The 18,330-nt window shown below is 43.4% G+C and overlaps 1 protein-coding gene across 2 annotated transcripts in view; it reads left to right on the top strand.

Annotated features, from left to right (window-relative positions):
- sbf1 (SET binding factor 1) overlaps positions 1-18,330 on the top strand; it is a 140,021-nt gene that overhangs the window by 30,615 nt on the left and 91,076 nt on the right. For both annotated transcript variants that reach the window (XM_068059303.1, XM_068059302.1), the window contains exons 2-4: positions 11,195-11,280; positions 13,541-13,672; positions 16,377-16,499. In XM_068059303.1, the coding sequence (XP_067915404.1) occupies positions 11,195-11,280; positions 13,541-13,672; positions 16,377-16,499 (341 nt within the window). The remainder of the gene's footprint in view (positions 1-11,194; positions 11,281-13,540; positions 13,673-16,376; positions 16,500-18,330) is intronic.

Raw genomic sequence — 18,330 nt, 5'->3', positions numbered from 1 at the left:
TGAGAGAGAGGAACTGAAGGAAATCAGTATTAGTAGAGAAATGGTGTTGGGGAAATTGATGGGATTGAAGGCTGATAACTCCCCAGGGCCTGATGGTATGCATCCCAGAGTACTTAAGGAAGTGGCCCAAGAAATAGTGGGTGCGTTGGTGATCATCTTCCAAGATTCTATAGACTCTGGAACAGTTCCTACGGATTGGAGGGTAGCTAATGTAGCCCCACTGTTTAAAAAGGGAGGTAGAGAGAAAGCAGGGAATTATAGACCAGTCAGCCTGATGTTGGTAGTGGGGAAAATTCTAGAGTCCATTATCAAAGATTTTATAGCAGAGCACTTGGAGAGCAGTGGTAGAATCGGACAGAGTCAGCATGGATTTACGAAAGGGATATCCAGCTTCACAAATCTACTAGAATTCTTTGAGGATGTAACTAGTAGAGTTGATGAGGGACAGCCAGTGGATGTGGTTTATTTGGACTTTCAGAAGGCTTTCGACGAAGTCCCACATAAGGGATTAGCATGCAAAATTAAAGCGCATGGGATTGGGGGTAATGTATTGCGATGGATAGAAAATTGGTTGACAGACAGGAAACAAAGAGTAGGAATAAATGGGTCTTTTTCAGAATGGCAGGCAGTGACTAGTGGGGTACCGCAGGGATCAGTGCGAGGACCGCAGCTATTCACAATATATATTAATGATTTAGATGAGGGAACTAAATGTAATATCTTCAAATTTGCAGATGACACAAAACTGGGTGAGAGGGTGAGTTGTGAGGAGGATGCAGAGAGGCTTCAGGGTGATTTGGACAAGTTGAGTGAGTGGGCAAATGCAAGGCAGATGCAGTATAATGTGGATAAATGTGAGGTTATCCACTTTGGTAGTAAAAACAGGAAGGCGGATTATTATCTGAACGGCTAGAAACTCAGAGAGGGGCTAGAAACTCAGAGAGGGGAATATGCAGTGAGACCTGGGTGTTCTCGTACACCAGTCGCTGAAGGTAAGCATGCAGGTGCAACAGGCGGTAAAAAAGGCAAATGGTATGTTGGCCTTCATAGTGAGAGAATTCGAGTATAGATTAGATTAGATTAGAGATACAGCACTGAAACAGGCCCTTCGGCCCACCGAGTCTGTGCCGACCATCAACCACCCATTTATACTAATCCTACACGAATCCCATATTCCTACCAAACATCCCCACCTGTCCCTATATTTCCCTACCACCTACCTATACTAGTGACAATTTATAATGGCCAATTTACCTATCAACCTGCAAGTCTTTTGGCTTGTGGGAGGAAACCGGAGCACCCGGAGAAAACCCACGCAGACACAGGGAGAACTTGCAAACTCCACACAGGCAGTACCTGGAATCGAACCCGGGTCCCTGGAGCTGTGAGGCTGCAGTGCTAACCACTGCGCCATAGGAGCAGGGATGTCTTGCTGCAATTATACAGGGCCTTGGTGAGGCCACACCTGGAATATTGTGTGCAGTTTTGGTCTCCTTATCTGAGGAAGGATGTTCTTGCTATGGAGAGAGTGCAGCGAAGGTTTACCAGACTGATTCCTGGGATAGCGGGACTGACGTATGAGGAGAGATTGAGTCGGTTAGGATTATATTCGCTGGAGTTCAGAAGAGTGAGGGGTGATCTCATAGAAACCTATAAAATTGTAAAAGGACTTGACAGGGTAGATGCAGGGAAGATGTTCCGATCGTGGGGGAGTGCAGAACAAGGGGTAATAGTCTATGGATACGGGGTAAACCTTTCAGGACTGAGATGAGGAGAAATTACTTCATCCAGAGAGTGGTGAGCCTGTGGAATTCGCTACCACAGAAAGCAGTTGAGGTTAGAACATGGTATGTTTCCAAGAAGGAGTTAGATATATCTCTTGGGGCGAAAGGGACCAAAGGATATGGGGCGAAAGCGGGAACAGGTTACTGAGTTGGATGATCAGCCATGATCATAATGAATGGCGGAGCAGGCTCGAAGGGCCGAAAGCCTACTCCTGCTCCTATTTTCTATGTTTCTATGTTACCCTTTCTAATCTCTTACCATTTAAGAAATACTCTGTACATCTGTTTCTCCTGCCAAAGTGGAAACCTCACATTTTTTCACATTATATTGCATCTGCCATGTTCTTGGCCATTTTCTAAGTCTGTCCAAATCCCCTTGAAGCCGCTTTGCATCTTCCTCACAACGCACATTCCCACCTAGTTTCGTGTCATTTGCGATCTTTGAAATATTACATTTGGTCCCCACATCCAAATCATTGATATATATTGAGAATAGCTGTGGCCCAAGTATTGATCCTTGCGGTACCCCACCAGTCACAGCCTGCCAACGTGAGAATGACCCAATTATTCCTACTCTTTGCCTGTTAGCCAATCCTTAATCCATACCAGTATATTACCTATCGCATGTGCTTTAAGTTTGCTAACCAACCTCCTGTGGGTTTTCCTATTCATAAATCCCATGTTGACTCTGCCCAATCAGATCATTATTATCCAAATGCCCATTTATCACATCCTTTTGGATAGATTCTAGCATTTTCCCTACCGCTGCTGTAAGGCTAACAGGTCTGTAGTTCCCTGTTTTCTCCCTCCCTCCCTCCCTTAAATAGTGGAGTGACATTTGCTACCTTCCAATCTGCAGGAACTGTTCCAGAATCTACAGAATTTTGGAAGATGATCACCAATGCATTCACTATCTCCATAGCTACCTCTTTCAATACTCTGGGATATGGAATATGAGGTTCCGGAGACTTATCAACCTTCAGTCCCATTAATTTCTCCAATATAACCTCCTTACTAATACTAATTTCCTTCAATTTCTCATTCTACCTGGCCCTTTGGATCTCCAATTCTGGGAGATTTCTTGTACATTCCGCAGTGAAGACAGACACAAAGTAATCATTTAGTTTCTCTGCCATTTCTCTATTTTCCATTATAAATTCTCCTGACTCTGCCTGTAATGGACCCACATTTGTCTTAAACATTTCCTTTTTGCATACCTATGGAAGCTTTTATAGTCCGCTTTTATGTTTTTTGCTAGTTTACATTCATATTCTATTTTCGCTTTATCTGTTTTTGGTCCTCCTTTGCTGTATTCTAAAATCCTCCCAATCCTCAGGTATACTATTATTTCAGGCAACTTTTTATAAGCCTTTTCTTTTAATCTTATACAATTCTTAACTTCCTTTGTTAGCTACAGTTGAGTGACTTTTCTTTTTGGGCTTTTGTGCATTGAAGGAATGTATAGTTGCTGTAAACTATGTAATATTTCTTTAAAGACTATCCATTGCCTATGTACTTAGATTAGATTAGAATATTACAGCGCAGTACAGGCCCTTCGGCCCTCGATGTTGCGCCGACCTGTGAAACCATCTGACCTACACTATTCCATTTTCATCCATATGTCTATCCAATGACCACTTAAATGCCCTTAAAGTTGGCGAGTCTACTACTGTTGCAGGCAGGGCGTTCCACGCCCCTACTACTCTCTGAGTAAAGAAACTACCTCTGACATCTGTCCTATATCTATCACCCCTCAACTTAAAGCTATGTCCCCTCGTGTTTGCCATCACCATCCGAGGAAAAAGACTCTCACTATCCACCCTATCTAACCCTCTGATTATCTACTGTCATACCTTTTAATGTATTTTCCCAATCTACCACAGCCGATTTGCCCCATATACCTTAATTTCGTTTGTTCAAACTTAACACTCTGGCTTCAGATTGAACTACCTCACTTTCAAACATTGTGTAAAATTTTATCATATTATGATCACTCATCCCTTAAGGTTCTTTTATAACAAGATTATTAATTAGCCCTTTCTCATTACATAATACTAGATCTAAAATAGCCTGTTCTCTAGTCGGTTCCTCAATATACTGCTCTAGAAAACCAACCCTAACACACTCCAGAAACTCGTCCTCCATTAGATTAATGCGCATTCGGTTTGCCCAGTCTATATGCAGATTGAAGTCACCCATAATTACTGTATTACCCATGCCACATGCTTCTTTAATCTCCTGATTAATACCATGTCCCACACTACCAGTACTATTTGGTGGCCAATAAATAACTCCTGCCAATGTTTGCTGCCTTGTGCTGTTTCTTAGCGCCACCCTTGATTCGCAGCCTTAAATATACTCAACAGTGGAGTAACTGCAATTCTTTGAAATAGACAATTCCAAAGATTCACTGCTCTGAGTGAAGAAATTTCTCCTAATCTCAGTCTTAAATGATCGACCTCTGAATTTGAGACTGTGCCCCTGTGCCCTAGATTCCCCAGCCAACAAAAACAACCTGGCTGTGTCTACCCTGTCAAGCCCCTTCAGATTTTGTATATTTCAATGAGATCATCTCTCATTCTTCTAAACTCCAGAGTGTATAGGCCCAATTTACTCAGCCTCTCATCATAGGACATCCCTTTCAACCCAGGAGCCAATCTTGTGAACCTTCTCTAATGCCTCCAATGCAAGTATATCCTTATTTAAATATGGAGATCAGAATTGCAAGCAGTATTCCAGGTGTGGTCTCATCAAGGCCCTATACAATTGTAGCAAGACTTCCTTATTGTTGTACTCCAGTCTCCTTGCAATAAAGGCTAACATGCTTTTTTTTCTTCATAATAGTTTCTGCACTTGCATGCAAACTTTTGTTTCTTGTATAAGTACACCCAAGTCTCTCTGAACATCAACATTTAGAAGTTTCATGCCTTTTTAAAAAATGTTCTGGTTTTCTATCATCACCAAAGTGAATAACCTCATGCTTACCCACATTATACTCCATCTGCCACCTTGTTGCCCAATCACTTAACCTATCTTTAGCTCTTTGCAGCCTCTGTATCTTCCTCACAGCTTACTTTCCCATCTAGCTTTGCATCATTAGCAAATCTGGATACATTACTCTCAATCTCTTCGTCTAAGTCATTAATGTAGATCATAAATAGCTGAGGACCCAGCACTGATCCTAGCGGCAGATAGCATTTAAAAGAAAATTTTCATTCCCACCCCCTTTCCTGAAGGGGCTGGGTTGCAGCTGCAAGGGCAATTTTTACTGCCCTTCAGTACTAAACTCAATTAGCTATTCTCCAAGTGGGAGCCCAGATGCTGGTAACAGGCTGTTCCTTTACAGGGACATCACAGATAGGAATGATTCTGTCTGCATGCAACGCCTTAGGTACTTTCACACTTGCTTCTGTAGTTTGGGTTGGGGAGGTTGATGTGTGTGCACTGACTCCCTTATCCTGAAAACACAGTTGAGTCTGATGCTACAGTTGAGAGTCTCCAGTTCTCCACGTGTGTTTCTGGCTAGGGCCAATGAGCAGTGATACAGAGTATGAGTTGTAGTTCAGCTTTCCTGTAGCCAAATTGAGGGAAAGTTAAATTTAATATTGTGACATAAATGCACCGTTGTTTAAATACTGTGTGTATGGAATATTGGCCATTTAAAGCCTATGTTGTTGGTGTTCAATTCTAAGAAAATAGTGAATGTTGAAGATTGTCAGTACTCAAAAAGGAAGTATAGTCTCTGTGAAGTTTGGTTGCTGTAAACTATACCCCCTCCTCAAACATCTTGCTGGTGGCATTGTTATTGGGGAGGGGCGGGGAAGAAATCCTCTGTTTGGAGAATTAACTGCTACTAACTCTAGGCCATGCTCCTGAAGGCTTGATATTACAGGTCCATATTCTGCCCCTCATCTGTCGTCTGTCCAGTCAATGAACCTGCTGTGACCAAGAACAACCTGCTACCTCCTTGCTGTCTACCCAAAGCTCAGTCACTGAATTACCAGCACGATGGCTGATTGCTGCTATGCGTTTATCTGGTGCAAAGCATTGGGCATGAAAAGCCCACCAAATTCTTTCTCTTCTCATTGTGTACCCTCGATTCTGATTGTGGACTGCACCCTACCCACATAATCCTGAGATAAAAGCAACTCTTTGAAGGAGTTGGTCAGGATTAAGAATCCTGGATGGTTAGAATAGTGGTAATGTTACTGGACTAGTAATCCAGGGCTGAACAAATGATCTAGAGCCAGGAGTTCAAATCCCACCATGGCAACTTGGGAATTTAAGTTCAGTTAATTAAATAAACCTGGAATAAAAAGCTTCTATTAGCAATTAGTAGATCACAAAGGCAGCTTCACAGGTAGATAAGGTGGTTAGGAAGGCATATGGGATACTTGCCTTTATTCGCTGAGGCACAGAAAATTAGAGCAATTAGAAAATTATGATGGAGCTGTATAAAACGCTGGTTAGACCACAACTGGAGTACTGTGTACAGTTCTGGTCGCCACACTATAGGAAGGATGTGATTGCACTGGAGAGGGTGCAGAGGAGATTCACCAGGATGTTGCCTGGGCTAGAGCATTTCAGCTATGAAGAGAGAATGGATAGGCTGGGATTGTTTTCTTTAGAGCAGAGAAGGCTGAGGAGTGACCTGATAGAGGTATACAAAATTATGAGGTGTATAGATAGGGTAGATAGGAAGAAACTTTTTCCCTTAGCGGAGGGGTCAATAACCAGGGGGCATAGATTTAAAATAAGGGGCAGGAGGTTTAGAGGGGTTCTGAAGGAAATGTTTTCTCCCAGAGGGTGGTTGGAAACTAGAATACACTGCCTGAGGGGTGATGGTGGCAGGAATCCTCACAACATTTAATAAGAAACGCCATAGCATACAAGGCTATGGGCCAAGTGCTAGAAAATGGGATTAGAATAGATAGGTGCTTGATGGCTGGCATGGACACAATGGGCCGAAGGGCCTGTTTCTGTACCATATAACTCTATGACTCTAGGAGCCTTGAAACTGCCAGATTGTTACTTTATAGTCCTTTAAGGAAGGAAATCTGCTGTCCTTACCCAGTGTGGTCAGCCTGTGACTCCAGACCCATAGCAATGTGGTTGACTCTTAACCACCCTATAAAATGGCCTTGCAGGCTACTCAGTTATATCAAAAACATGATGAAAAATTAGAATGGGAATAAAACTGGATGGACCACCTAGCTCAACCTAGGCACTGGATTTGGATACAATGAAAGCACACCCAGCCCAGTGGAGTCTCTAAAGTCGTTCTTGCTAACATCTGAGGGCTCGTACCAAAATTGGGTGAGCTATTATCACGCAGACTAGTTGAGCGACAGTCTGATGTAGTCAATCACAAAATCATGCCCATCAGCTAGTATCAAAGACTCCTTTCCCACCGGCAGAACAGACTGACCAGAGATGCTGGCACAATTGGGAGGGAGTGATACTGGGTGTTCTCAAACATTGGTCCCAGACATCATGAAGTCTTATAGCATAGACAAGGAAACCTTCTGATTACCACCTACCACCTTCCAACTGCTGAATCAGTCCTCTCCCATGTTGAACACTACTTGGAAGATGCACTGAGGGTAGTAAGGGTACAGAATGTACTTTTGGTGGGGGGCTTCCAATCACCAGGAGTGTCACCAGGATGCACCAAGAGCATCCCTGTAGCACTGCTACTGCTGAGCCCTGATGGACGCAACTGCCAAACTGGGCCTGTGTGACGTGATGAGAGAACCAACTCGAGGAAAAATCTCTCTTGACCTTGTCTCGCCAGTCTACCTGTCACAGATGTATCTGTCCATGACAGTATTGGTAGGAGTGACCACCACACAGTCCTTGTGGAGACAACGTCCCATCTTCACACTAGGATACCCTCCATCATATTATGTGACACGAGCACTATGCCAAATAGGATAGATTAAGAACTGATCTAGCATCTCAAAACTGGGCATTCATGCAGCACTGTGAGCCATCAGCCAATCGATAACTTCATGGCTAAGCATATCTGTTACTTTACCATGACCATCAACCCAAGGATCAAACCCTGGTTCAATTAAGAATGTTGAAGAGAATGCCAGGAGCTATTCTACGCATACCTAAAAATGAGGTGCCTGTCTGGTGAAGCTGCAGTACAAGACTACATGCATGCTAAACATTGGAGCAGCATGCTATAGACGGAGCGAAGCAATCCCACAATGTGGCATATGTGACACCATTTTTAAGGCACTATTCAGGAGTGTGATAGAATCTTCTCCAATTGCCTGGATGAGTGCAGCTTCAACAACACTTAAGAAGCTCGGCACCATCCAGGACAACCCAGCTTGCTTGATTGGTACCCTATCCACGTGGCATCATGGAATCCTCGTAAAAGTGAATTCAGTGGGAATTGGGCTGGAGCCATACCTAGCATAAAGGAAGGTGGTTGAGGTTGTTGGAGGCCAATCATCTCAGTCCCAGGACATCGCTGCAGGAGTTCCTCAGGGCAGTGTCGTAGACCCAACCATCTTCAGCTGCTTCATCAATGACCTTCCCTTCATCATAAGATCAGAAGTAGGGAGGATCACTGAATGCAGTGTTCATTTCCATTTGCAACTCCTCAGATAATGTAGCAGTCGATGCCTACATGCAACAAGATCTAGACAACATCCAGGTTTGAGCTGATAAATGGCCAGTAATGCTTGTACCACACAAGTGCCAGGCAGTGGCGTCTCCAACAAGAGCGAGTCTAACCATTAACCCTTGACATTCAATGCCATTACTATTGTCTTATCCCCCAACATCACCCTGGGGGTCACCATTGGCTGATCTGGTTGTTTCTGATCACATAAATACTGTGACTACGAGAGCAGGTCAGAGGCTGGGTTTTCGATAATGAGTGACTCACCTCCTAACTCCCCAAACCTTTTCCACTATCTTCAAAGCATGAAGGAATCCTCTCCAGTTGCCTGGCTGAGTGATGAAGAAGCTCAACACTGTCCAGGACAAACTAGCCTGCTTGAGTGTTACCTTTTCCACCACCTTAAAACATTCACTGCCTCCACCAACAGCACACTGTCATTTGTACAAGATGCACTGCAGCAGATTTTGCAAGGTTTCTTTGACAGTGCCTTTCTAACCCGTGACGTCTACGACCGAGAAGGACAAGGGCAGTAGGCATGTGGGAACATCACCTAGTTTGCCTTAAAGTCTCCCACCATCCTGACTTGAAATTATATCGCCGTTCCTTCAGCATTGCTGGGTCAAAATCTTGGAACTCTCTACCTAACAGTACTGTGGGGATACCTTTACTACGCAGGCTGCAGCAGTTCAAGAAGGCAGCTCACTACATCTTCAGAAAGGCAGTTAGAGATAGGTAATCCTCATCCAGGCAATTGGAGAAGATTCCATAACACTCCTGAAGTGTGCCTTGACGATGGTGGAAACATTTTGGGAAGTCAAGAGGTGAGTCACTCATTATCGAAAACCCAGCCTCTGACTTGCCCTTGTAGTCACAGTATTTATGTGATCAGAAACGTAACCGGATCAGCCAATGTTGACCCCGCCCAGGGTGCTGATGTTGGGGGATAATGGCATTGAATGACATTGTCTGAGAATTGCGAATGGAAATGAACGCTGCATTCAGTGAACATCCCGACTTCTGACCTTATGATGGAGGGAAGGTCATTGATGAAGCAGCTGAAGACAGTTAGGTAATAAATGCTGGCCTTACCAGTGACACTGGCATCCCAGGAATGAATCAAAAGAGATTATCCCCTTTCTTGGCCCAGAGTTACATGGTATATTTCCCACCCTGTCCCCAAATGACAGATTACTTCGTATATTACCCCCCCCAGCATGCTCCACCCCTTCCTCAAATGACAGGGTACCTGGTATAATCTACTGGGGACCTGTGTAGCTGTGTCGCTCTTGGTTTTTCAAGTTATGTCAGTAGGTGTACAGAAATTGCAGAAGAATGGCATAAGAAACCCAGCCTGTCGATGATGTGCAGTCTGCCCCATCAGTGATTCTCCCTGCTCATTTAATCAGTCAGTAAAAATTCTCATTTGTAGATCCCTGCATATAGTGGATCCAAAACTGAAAGTCCTGCAATTTCTGCACTGACATGGATGCTGGAACCAGAAACTGTAACTAGTTTCAACAGAGCACTAGACTGGTTCTTGTCAATAAGTGGGATTCAGGGTGTTTAGAAATGCACCAAGGATGGGTGGGATAGATGGTCTGAAAATTGTCTTCATGAAGCTGTTACCATATTACCATCTCCCCTCAGTCCTTATCACATTCATCTTGTCCCTGAGTTTCCCACCTACTTCCTCGATCCTCTCCTGCTCTTGCTCCTGACCATCCAACTTCAGCTCCTGAGGCCAACCCATACAATGATCTTGGGATGTGGGCCATGGCACTCAAGCCACATGCATTGCCGGAGAAAGTGGTGGTGGGTCTTCCAGTGGCAAATTGTTTTACGACTGATGATTTCCTAGGTCACTTCAGAGGGCATTAAATTCAACCTATAGTGTGGGAGTGGAGTCATACATAGACCTGATCATGTAAAGGTGGCAGATTTCTCCTGGTGCTGCTAATTATGTTACAGTGCTGGCAGTGAGGAGCTGTAATGTTGGTACATTTTCCCGGTGTACTTTTGGCAAGTTTTTTGCCCTTCCATATTTACGTAGTGCCAGTATGTAAGGGTTTTCAGGGCACAAGCAGTAATGTACTGGTACTTTTTCTTAAAACAACATTTGTACACCCTGTTGGCGGTAGCTTTTGAAAGGAGGCCTTTTCTACAGTCTGAGTTCAGGAGACTGCCAATATTTGGAACAGGGAGGGCAACCTGTGTCGGGTGAAGTGCAGTTTCATTTTATGAACTTACAAAAATGATGGACAAGAAAAGTCCAGCTGGTCCATTGAGTCTGTCCACACTCAGGAAGGCTGGAGCATCATAACTACACCCCCATTACCGCATACGGAGATGTGCAGAGAGAGCACCCACGACACCAGCTGGCTGCATATTCCCAGACTCACTGTTCTCTGAACATCTAGTCCATTCCTTGTCTTCAACAGTTTAAACTCGCAGCCTCTGGTCCTCCCCAATCTATTAAATTGGAATAATCTATCAATAGGGATGCCATCCAGCCCTTTCAGTATTTTATAGACCTCCATCAGACCATCTCTAAGACTGCACTGCTCTAAATAGCCGAAGGACCTTTTGTCTATCTGAGTAATTAAAGTGCTTTAAGCTCTGAATCATTCATGTAAATCTCCTCTGAACCTTTTCCAAGACCCACAACTTATTTTAACCTGATTTACTGCAGTGTACTGTTTAAATTTTAATCTGGTTTAATGTGCTATGTTGTGGGCTTGATTTTAACCTGGAATTTTTGTTTCTTTCACAGGGAGCGGTGATGGTCAGGGCCGGATTATCCAGCGCTTCCCAGAAAAAGAGTGGGAGGATAATCCCTTTCCGCAGGGGATTCAATTGGTTAGTCACAGCAAACCATATAAAGATACTGTTTTGGTTTCATTTTTTTAGATTGGGTATACATTCTCTCTCTGCCAAACACCAGCCTCCTTTCTCTTTACCAAACACTGTCCTTATTTTTCTCTACTCTGCCCAGCCTATGGCTATGGCGGTTTGGAATTAGGTGAAAGTGACTGCAGTAACTTCCTGCAGGTTTTGATCCCAGTCTGCAGTGGTGAGAGTATCATGCACTTGGGCATCTCCCCACAGCCTTGCAGTAGTTCAGGTTAGAGGACTGCTTCCACTGTCTTCCTTGCTTTCGATGAAGGATGTTTTAATAACTGGCAATGTTTTGTCAATAGATGAGTAGGTAGTGAATGAGTGTCCCTTTCGTGGGGGTAGGTATTGGGCCAACTGTGTTCCGACCATTTTCATATACTGCGAATCCAGTATTGAAGTCTCGTGCTATTCGGACAGACATCGTAATGCTGTCTTTACACTGCCCATTGAACACTTATAAATCGACACAGGTTAGATGCCTGGCAGAGTTTCTTCATAATCTGAACTGACATTGTACTGCAGTATTCAAAGATGTGTTATGTTTTTCATGCGTGTTAAAATGAGACCCCATCTTATCTGTGCAGATGTTTTCAGTGGACATTGAGAATCCGATGACATTATTTGAAAAACAGCAGGGAGTTTCATCAAGTCTCCTGGGCAACACTGCTGTTTCAACCAGCACCATCAAAAACAGATTAACTGCTATTCAACTCATTGCTGTTGTGGTTCCTTGCGAGGCACAAAACAGTTGGCGTATTCTGATTGGGCAGATAGGTGCAGAAATTTGAAGTACATTTAGGGAAAAAGAACAGTGAAAGGATGAGTACCTCAATAGATGACAGGCACAGCAATCAAGAGATGTGATGGACTTCTTTAAAGCTGGCAGTACAGGTAGAAAAGGCCACATAAAGGCAAATAGCATTCTAGGATATGAAGAAAGATAGTATATTTTTACAAAAAATTGGAAAAGCCACAATTGATGTACTGTGGCAGTTCTGGGTGCTCCATCATAGGAAGAATATTAAACGAGAAAAGTGTACAGTAAGACTCTCGAGAGGTGATTATAGCGATGAAGAAAGCTTAAAAAAGTGGTACTTAACTATGCACTTAGAAAATTATAATATGATTAGGTGGAGTCAACATGGCTTTATGAAAGGGAAAGGGCGTTTGACAAATTTGAGTGTTTTGAAGATGTAGCTAGCAGGGTAGATAAAAGGGATGTCGTATATTGGGATTCTCTAAATTCCGACAAGATGTCATGAAGGGTTGTTGCACATGATAGTCATGTGATTGAGGTAATATATTAGCATGGAGAGAGGATTGGTTGAAGGACAGAAAACAGAAGAAATAAACGTGCCATTTTCAGGTTGATAGGCTGTTATTAGTGAGGTGTCGCAAGGATCACTACTGAGGCCTCAACTACTTAAGCTATATTAATGTGCTAGATGAAAGGACTGAGCAGCGTTTCTTCTAAGCTGCGCAGCCGTGCAACAACCTGAAAGCTCCTCTGCAGGCCATGTACAAGTCGGATTTTTTAAGTTACTGTCTGTACGCGGCTGCACAATAAAAATAAAAGGGCTATGCTTAACAATTGCCGACATACTCTAAAACAAAATTAGAGGGTATGTTGGGACCGACTGTAATATATCGTTTGCTAACGATACAAAGCAAGGTGGAAAAATAAGCTGTGGGGAGGACATGAGGATTGATTCCTGGGATGAGAGGGCTGTCCACAAGGAGAGGTGGAGTAGAATGGACTTGTACTGTCTGGAGTTTGGAAGGATGTGATCTTATTGAAACATAAGATTCTGAGAGGCCTTGAGAGGGTAGATGTTGAGAAGCTGTTTAGCCCTGGTTGTAAAGTCTAGAACTAGGGGGCATAGTATCAAGATAAGCGGATGGCCATTTCAGACTGCGCCCCCCTCTCGCCCCGCCCGCGCCCCCCTCTCGCCCCGCCCGCGCCCCTCTCTCTCTCCTAGAATACAATTTAGATTTTTATTTAACTGTAGTTTTAGCTACTTTCCTGTTTGTTACAACAGCTGTTGCCCTTGGACTTCAAGGCAGTTAATATTGGGGCTTTCACGAGGTTAAGTATCAGGGTTTCCAGGTGGGTGCGTATTTTACGGTTGGATGATGTTGGTTGTGTAAAAAAAAAACCTGATTTCGCATTTTCTGTGTCTGAATTTTTCATTTTTCTCTCTCCCTCCCTCCCTTCCTGCAGTTCTGTCAGCCAAGTGGATGGCACTTGGTTCTCGAAAGGAAATCTCCAAACTTCTTTGTGGCTGTTTTAACTGATATCAACTCGGAGAGACATTATTGTGCATGTTTCACTTTTTGGGAAGCAGTTGAGCAGGTACAAATCAGTACAGAATCTTCACACAGTGTCTGTTTTGTGTGTTCACTGTTGTTATGTCCGAGGCGGGAGGAGTGCACTGTTTATTGTAGTTCCACTTCTCCATGGGTCACAACGTATATTTAAATTTTTCCTACTTACCGATACTGTCAATCATTGACTCTATTTTTAATCCCAGAATAAAACACACCAACCAGGTTTCTTCAATAAACAGCAAAATTATCAGTTTATTATAAAACAAGTCTTAACTAGTAGTGAAGCAAAGCATAAACACACAGATTGAAATATTAAAGTTCCCTTTTTACCGTAGCGCCTTACACTCCCACACAAGCGCACTGGTTAACTGGAAAAATAAAGGGATTTTTGTTTTTCGAGCTCTATTACTGACAAAAACAAACACTTGGGCTTAATACTTGCTCATTCTTGAAGAAACAGCAACTGAGATATGTTGTGTTCCAAAACTGGCAGACAGTTTACGGTTGGATGATGTTGGTTGTGTACACGTAGATGGGTCAATGGGATCTTTTGGAACAGTTCTTTTCAGGTGTTGTTGAGAATTAATTTAGCAGGCTTTTCTTGAAAGACAAGACGAGATGAGTTGACCAGTGGACTTCTCAGGGTCTTTTAGAGAGGTGCTGGAAAGCTGAGCTGGGTTGTGGTCTTTTCTCCTCTCTTGGGAATTCTCTCCTTGGAAGTTCTCTCCCTTGTTATACAGTTCAACCCTAATTCAAAACAATTGTGATAAGGGTTTTATTTTTGTACTAAATCTTAGAATTCTGTGTGTTTTAAAAAATTGAAAAAAGGATTTTCAGTGGACATGGAAACCTGCAAATAGCTGAAATTTTTGGATGTTGACTTTGTATACAAGAATAGGAAAAGCAAGCCAGCCAGCAGTTTTTGACTTCCTCAGAGCAACAATTTGAATGACAGGGGAGACACTGTGTGAGATCATGTGATCGGCTCAGGAAGATTACTTTTTTTGCACCCTTTAAAAACCAGTGAGTTGGACAAAGAGCAGGCATTTGAAATTTTGAAAGTTAGACCTGACCTGCCTAGAGACTAGAAAAAAAACCTCCCTCTGTAAAGGCAGCTTGCATCTCTTGAAAAGAAACCCTGTATTTGAAAGGTGGCAGATTCCTATTGACTCCTGTCTGAAGAATTCCTGCATCCAGTGTGGTTCGTGTTGCCTCCTGTGTTTGGGAAATTCTGGAATCTGAAGAAAACTTCTGTTGTGAGTCCTAAGCAGACCTGATGCTACACCCCGGCTGAAAGACCTATGTGATGCCTGCCGTAGTTGAACTGCCTTGAACACCTACCCATCACAGACTGTTCATCAACCCCGCCTGAAGAGACTTCGAGTGACATCTGACTATTTGACTTTGGGATACCTCACCCAACTGAAGAATTTCCTACCAGAACGTGACAAACTGATATATTTTATTATTCCTGCTATTCCTAAGAAACAGCTGTAAACCAAAACCTTTTTTTCTTGGTTAACCGGTTTTCTTGAATGTATGTGTGTGTGCATGATGACTAGGGAAATAAGGAGCTTTCATAAATATAGACTTTTTTTCCTAATAGTTAATGTTGTTTAAAGAAACCTGGTTGATGTGCTTTATTCTGGGGGACAGATAGAGTCTAATTGGCTAATCTTCAGTAGGTGGGAAAAATTTATTGACGTGTTGTGATCTGTGGAGAAGTGGGACTGAATTAACAGTGCATTTCTCCTGCCTTGGTCATAACACAATTCAAAAGCAAAACTGACAACAGGAGGTCACCTTTTGACCTCCATCAATCTTGACCTGGCACTTCTTTGTAAACAACTAATCCACGCGTCCAAAGTACTGTGTTATTTATTGAGTTGGAAGTCAGGTGGTTTCCCAGAAAGGCTTGTTTTTGTTGGAAGTCAAGTGGTTTTCCGGAAAGGCTTGTTTTTCTCATGAGACCTCTTAGTGCCCCATTTATAAAAACATTTCTAGGGACTGTTCTTTCAAAGTCAAGTAGCCTTTACATGACTCCCTTTGAAAACCCCGAAGATTAACGTTGCTTCAATCTTTGAACAATGAATCCTCAAAAAACATATTTAACAAAACCCAAAGGCACTTTTGAAACACTGTCCTCATCCCACGACCAATATCGTTCTTTTTGCTCTGAGTGCTGATTGCTGCTAGGATTTGGTTATGAGGGTTTGGAGTCTGGCAGAAGATGTTCCAAGTGACTATTCTTGCTGTGTGAGTGGCGACAGCGCGAGTTAGTCATTCAACTCTGAAGGCTGTTTTCCTACAGAGTCCTGATTAAAGTTCAAAACCAAGAATCCTGGCTCATTTTCTTCCTTTTATTACTGCCTTCCCACCTCCGAACAGTTTAGGAATTGCAAACCTCTCTTGCCAACCTGGATGACAAAGGGTGGAACCTGTGACTTTCCTGGTCCACATGGATAAATTCCAGATCCAGTTTTGATTCTGGGTTGTTTTACGCTTCATTCGTAGCTGTTTCAACCACATCCATTAGATGCCATTAGATTAGATTCCAGCCTGTAACTCACTTCCATGTATCTGTTCTTCTCTGTATAACCACTTAATTCGATTCCACCCCATAACTCACTCCAGGTGAGTTCTATGTAAACCACCCAAACCCCTTGATTTGCACGCTTTGTGATATACTGTATTTCACGCTAATCTCGACTTGATCTGTTTCCCTATAGTCCCAGAAGAACCATGCTAATGATGTCGATGATGAGGACTCGAAATTTATGCAGGCCCCACAGTTATTTGCCCCAAAGAGTCTGGTTCTGGTCTCTCAGTTGGATCACACCGAGGTGTTCAGGGTAAGAGCCCAGTTGAGAGACGGAATGCCTTGCTTATCACGCTTTGTGAAAGTTCTCTGAAACATTGTGATTGTTTCACGTGTGTTGCATTATTTTCAGATGCAGTAAATGTTATGTAGAGCAAATATGGCAGTCATTTTGAGAACTTTAAAATCCCACAAACAGCAGAGTGATAAATGACAGGTCAATCTGTTCTTAGTGTTGCAACAATCACCATATAACCAACAATGAAAGTAAATTTAGAAAAGCATCCCAGGGCCCTTCTCAGAAGTCACCGAGCCAAGAAAAGAAACTTGGAAGTATGAGTAAAAGCTTGGTTGAAGAGGTTGATTTTCAGGATGGCCTTTAAAGAGATGGAGAAACAGAGTGTTAAGGGGGAGAATTCCAGAGCTTTAGACCTAGGTGGCTGAATGTACAGATGCCACTGTTAGGAGAAAGGGATTTGGGGTGCCTGAAAAGACCAGAATTGGAAGAATGCAGACTTATGGAAGTTTGCAGGAGAAAATTAGAGAGATGGGGAGGGGACACTTAGAAGTCATTTAAACACGGAGAATTTTAAAATTTACGTTGCCTGATGTAAGTAAGCAAGCACAGGGGTGAGGGGTGAATGGGACTTGGTACAAGTTAGGATACAGGCAGCAGAGTTTCAGATGACCTCTAAGTTTACAGAGGGTGAAGAATGGGAGGCCAGCCAGGAGAGCATTAGAATAGTCGAACTTAGAGGTGAAGAAGTCATTGAGGGTTTCAGCTATGGAAGTGGAAGTTGGCAGTCTTGGTGATGGAACGGATATGTGGTTGAAAGCTCAGCTCAGGGTTAACTAGGACACCAGTGTTGTGAACGGTCTAGTTAAGACACCCTGTTGAAACGGCCTCAGACAGGGAGCAGTATGGAATCAGTGGCAAGGGAGTGGAGTTTGTGTTGGGGACTGAAGACAGTGGCTTTATTGGAGGAAATTGCAGCGCTTCCAGGACTGGATGTTGGACAAACAGTGTGCCAATGCAAGAGCATTGGAGGGGTCAAGAGCGATGGTGAGATGGAGTTGGGTATCATCAGCTTGCTTACATGTGGAATCCTCTCTTTTGATATCCTCAGCCTATTGGTGAAGAGGAGAAGGCCTGTGAGACTCCTGAGGTAACTGTGGGAGGGGGAAGAGAAACTGTTGCAGGTGATGCTCAGACTATGATTAGGTAAGTGTAGATCAGGCAAGGGCAGCACTATCCAGCTGGCTAACAGAGGGGTGCTGGAGGAGGATGATATGGTCACCTGTTTCAAAGGCTGCAGACAGGTCAAGAAGGATGAGGAGGGATAGTTTGCCACGGCCACATAGGATGTCATTTGTGACTTTGATTAGTGCCATTTCACTGTTATGGCAGGGGCGGAAATCTGATTGGAGAGTTTCAGACATGGAGTTGTGGGAAATATGGGCAATAATTTGGGAAATGCAACACATTCAAGGACTTTGGAAAAGCAGGGGAGATTGGAGATGGGGCAGTACTTTGCAAGGAGAAAGTGTTTTTTTGAGGAGGGGTTGGTGATGGTCGTTTTGAAGGATATTTACAATATCAGCTATCGTGGGGACCAAGAAGGTATGTTGGGAGGTCAGTCACTTAATGGGAATGGTATCTGTTTCAGAGTTGGGTCTAGTGAACAAGATAAGATCAGAAAGGGCATGAAGAGCAATAGAAGAGAATCTAGAGAACTTAGGGTGTAGGGTGTAGAGTGTAGTGGAGGCGCCATTGAGGAGGGCTAGCTCCTGCCCTCTCTTGCCTCCCCCTGCCCTCTTGCTCTCTCTCCCCCTCCCTCCCTCTCTCCTCCTCCCCCTCCCTCCCT

This window comes from Heterodontus francisci, chromosome 27 (assembly GCF_036365525.1).
Source record: "Heterodontus francisci isolate sHetFra1 chromosome 27, sHetFra1.hap1, whole genome shotgun sequence".
Lineage (NCBI taxonomy): Eukaryota > Metazoa > Chordata > Chondrichthyes > Heterodontiformes > Heterodontidae > Heterodontus > Heterodontus francisci.
The sequence above is the reverse complement of the archived record's forward strand: the minus strand, read 5'-3'. Positions and strand labels throughout refer to the sequence as shown.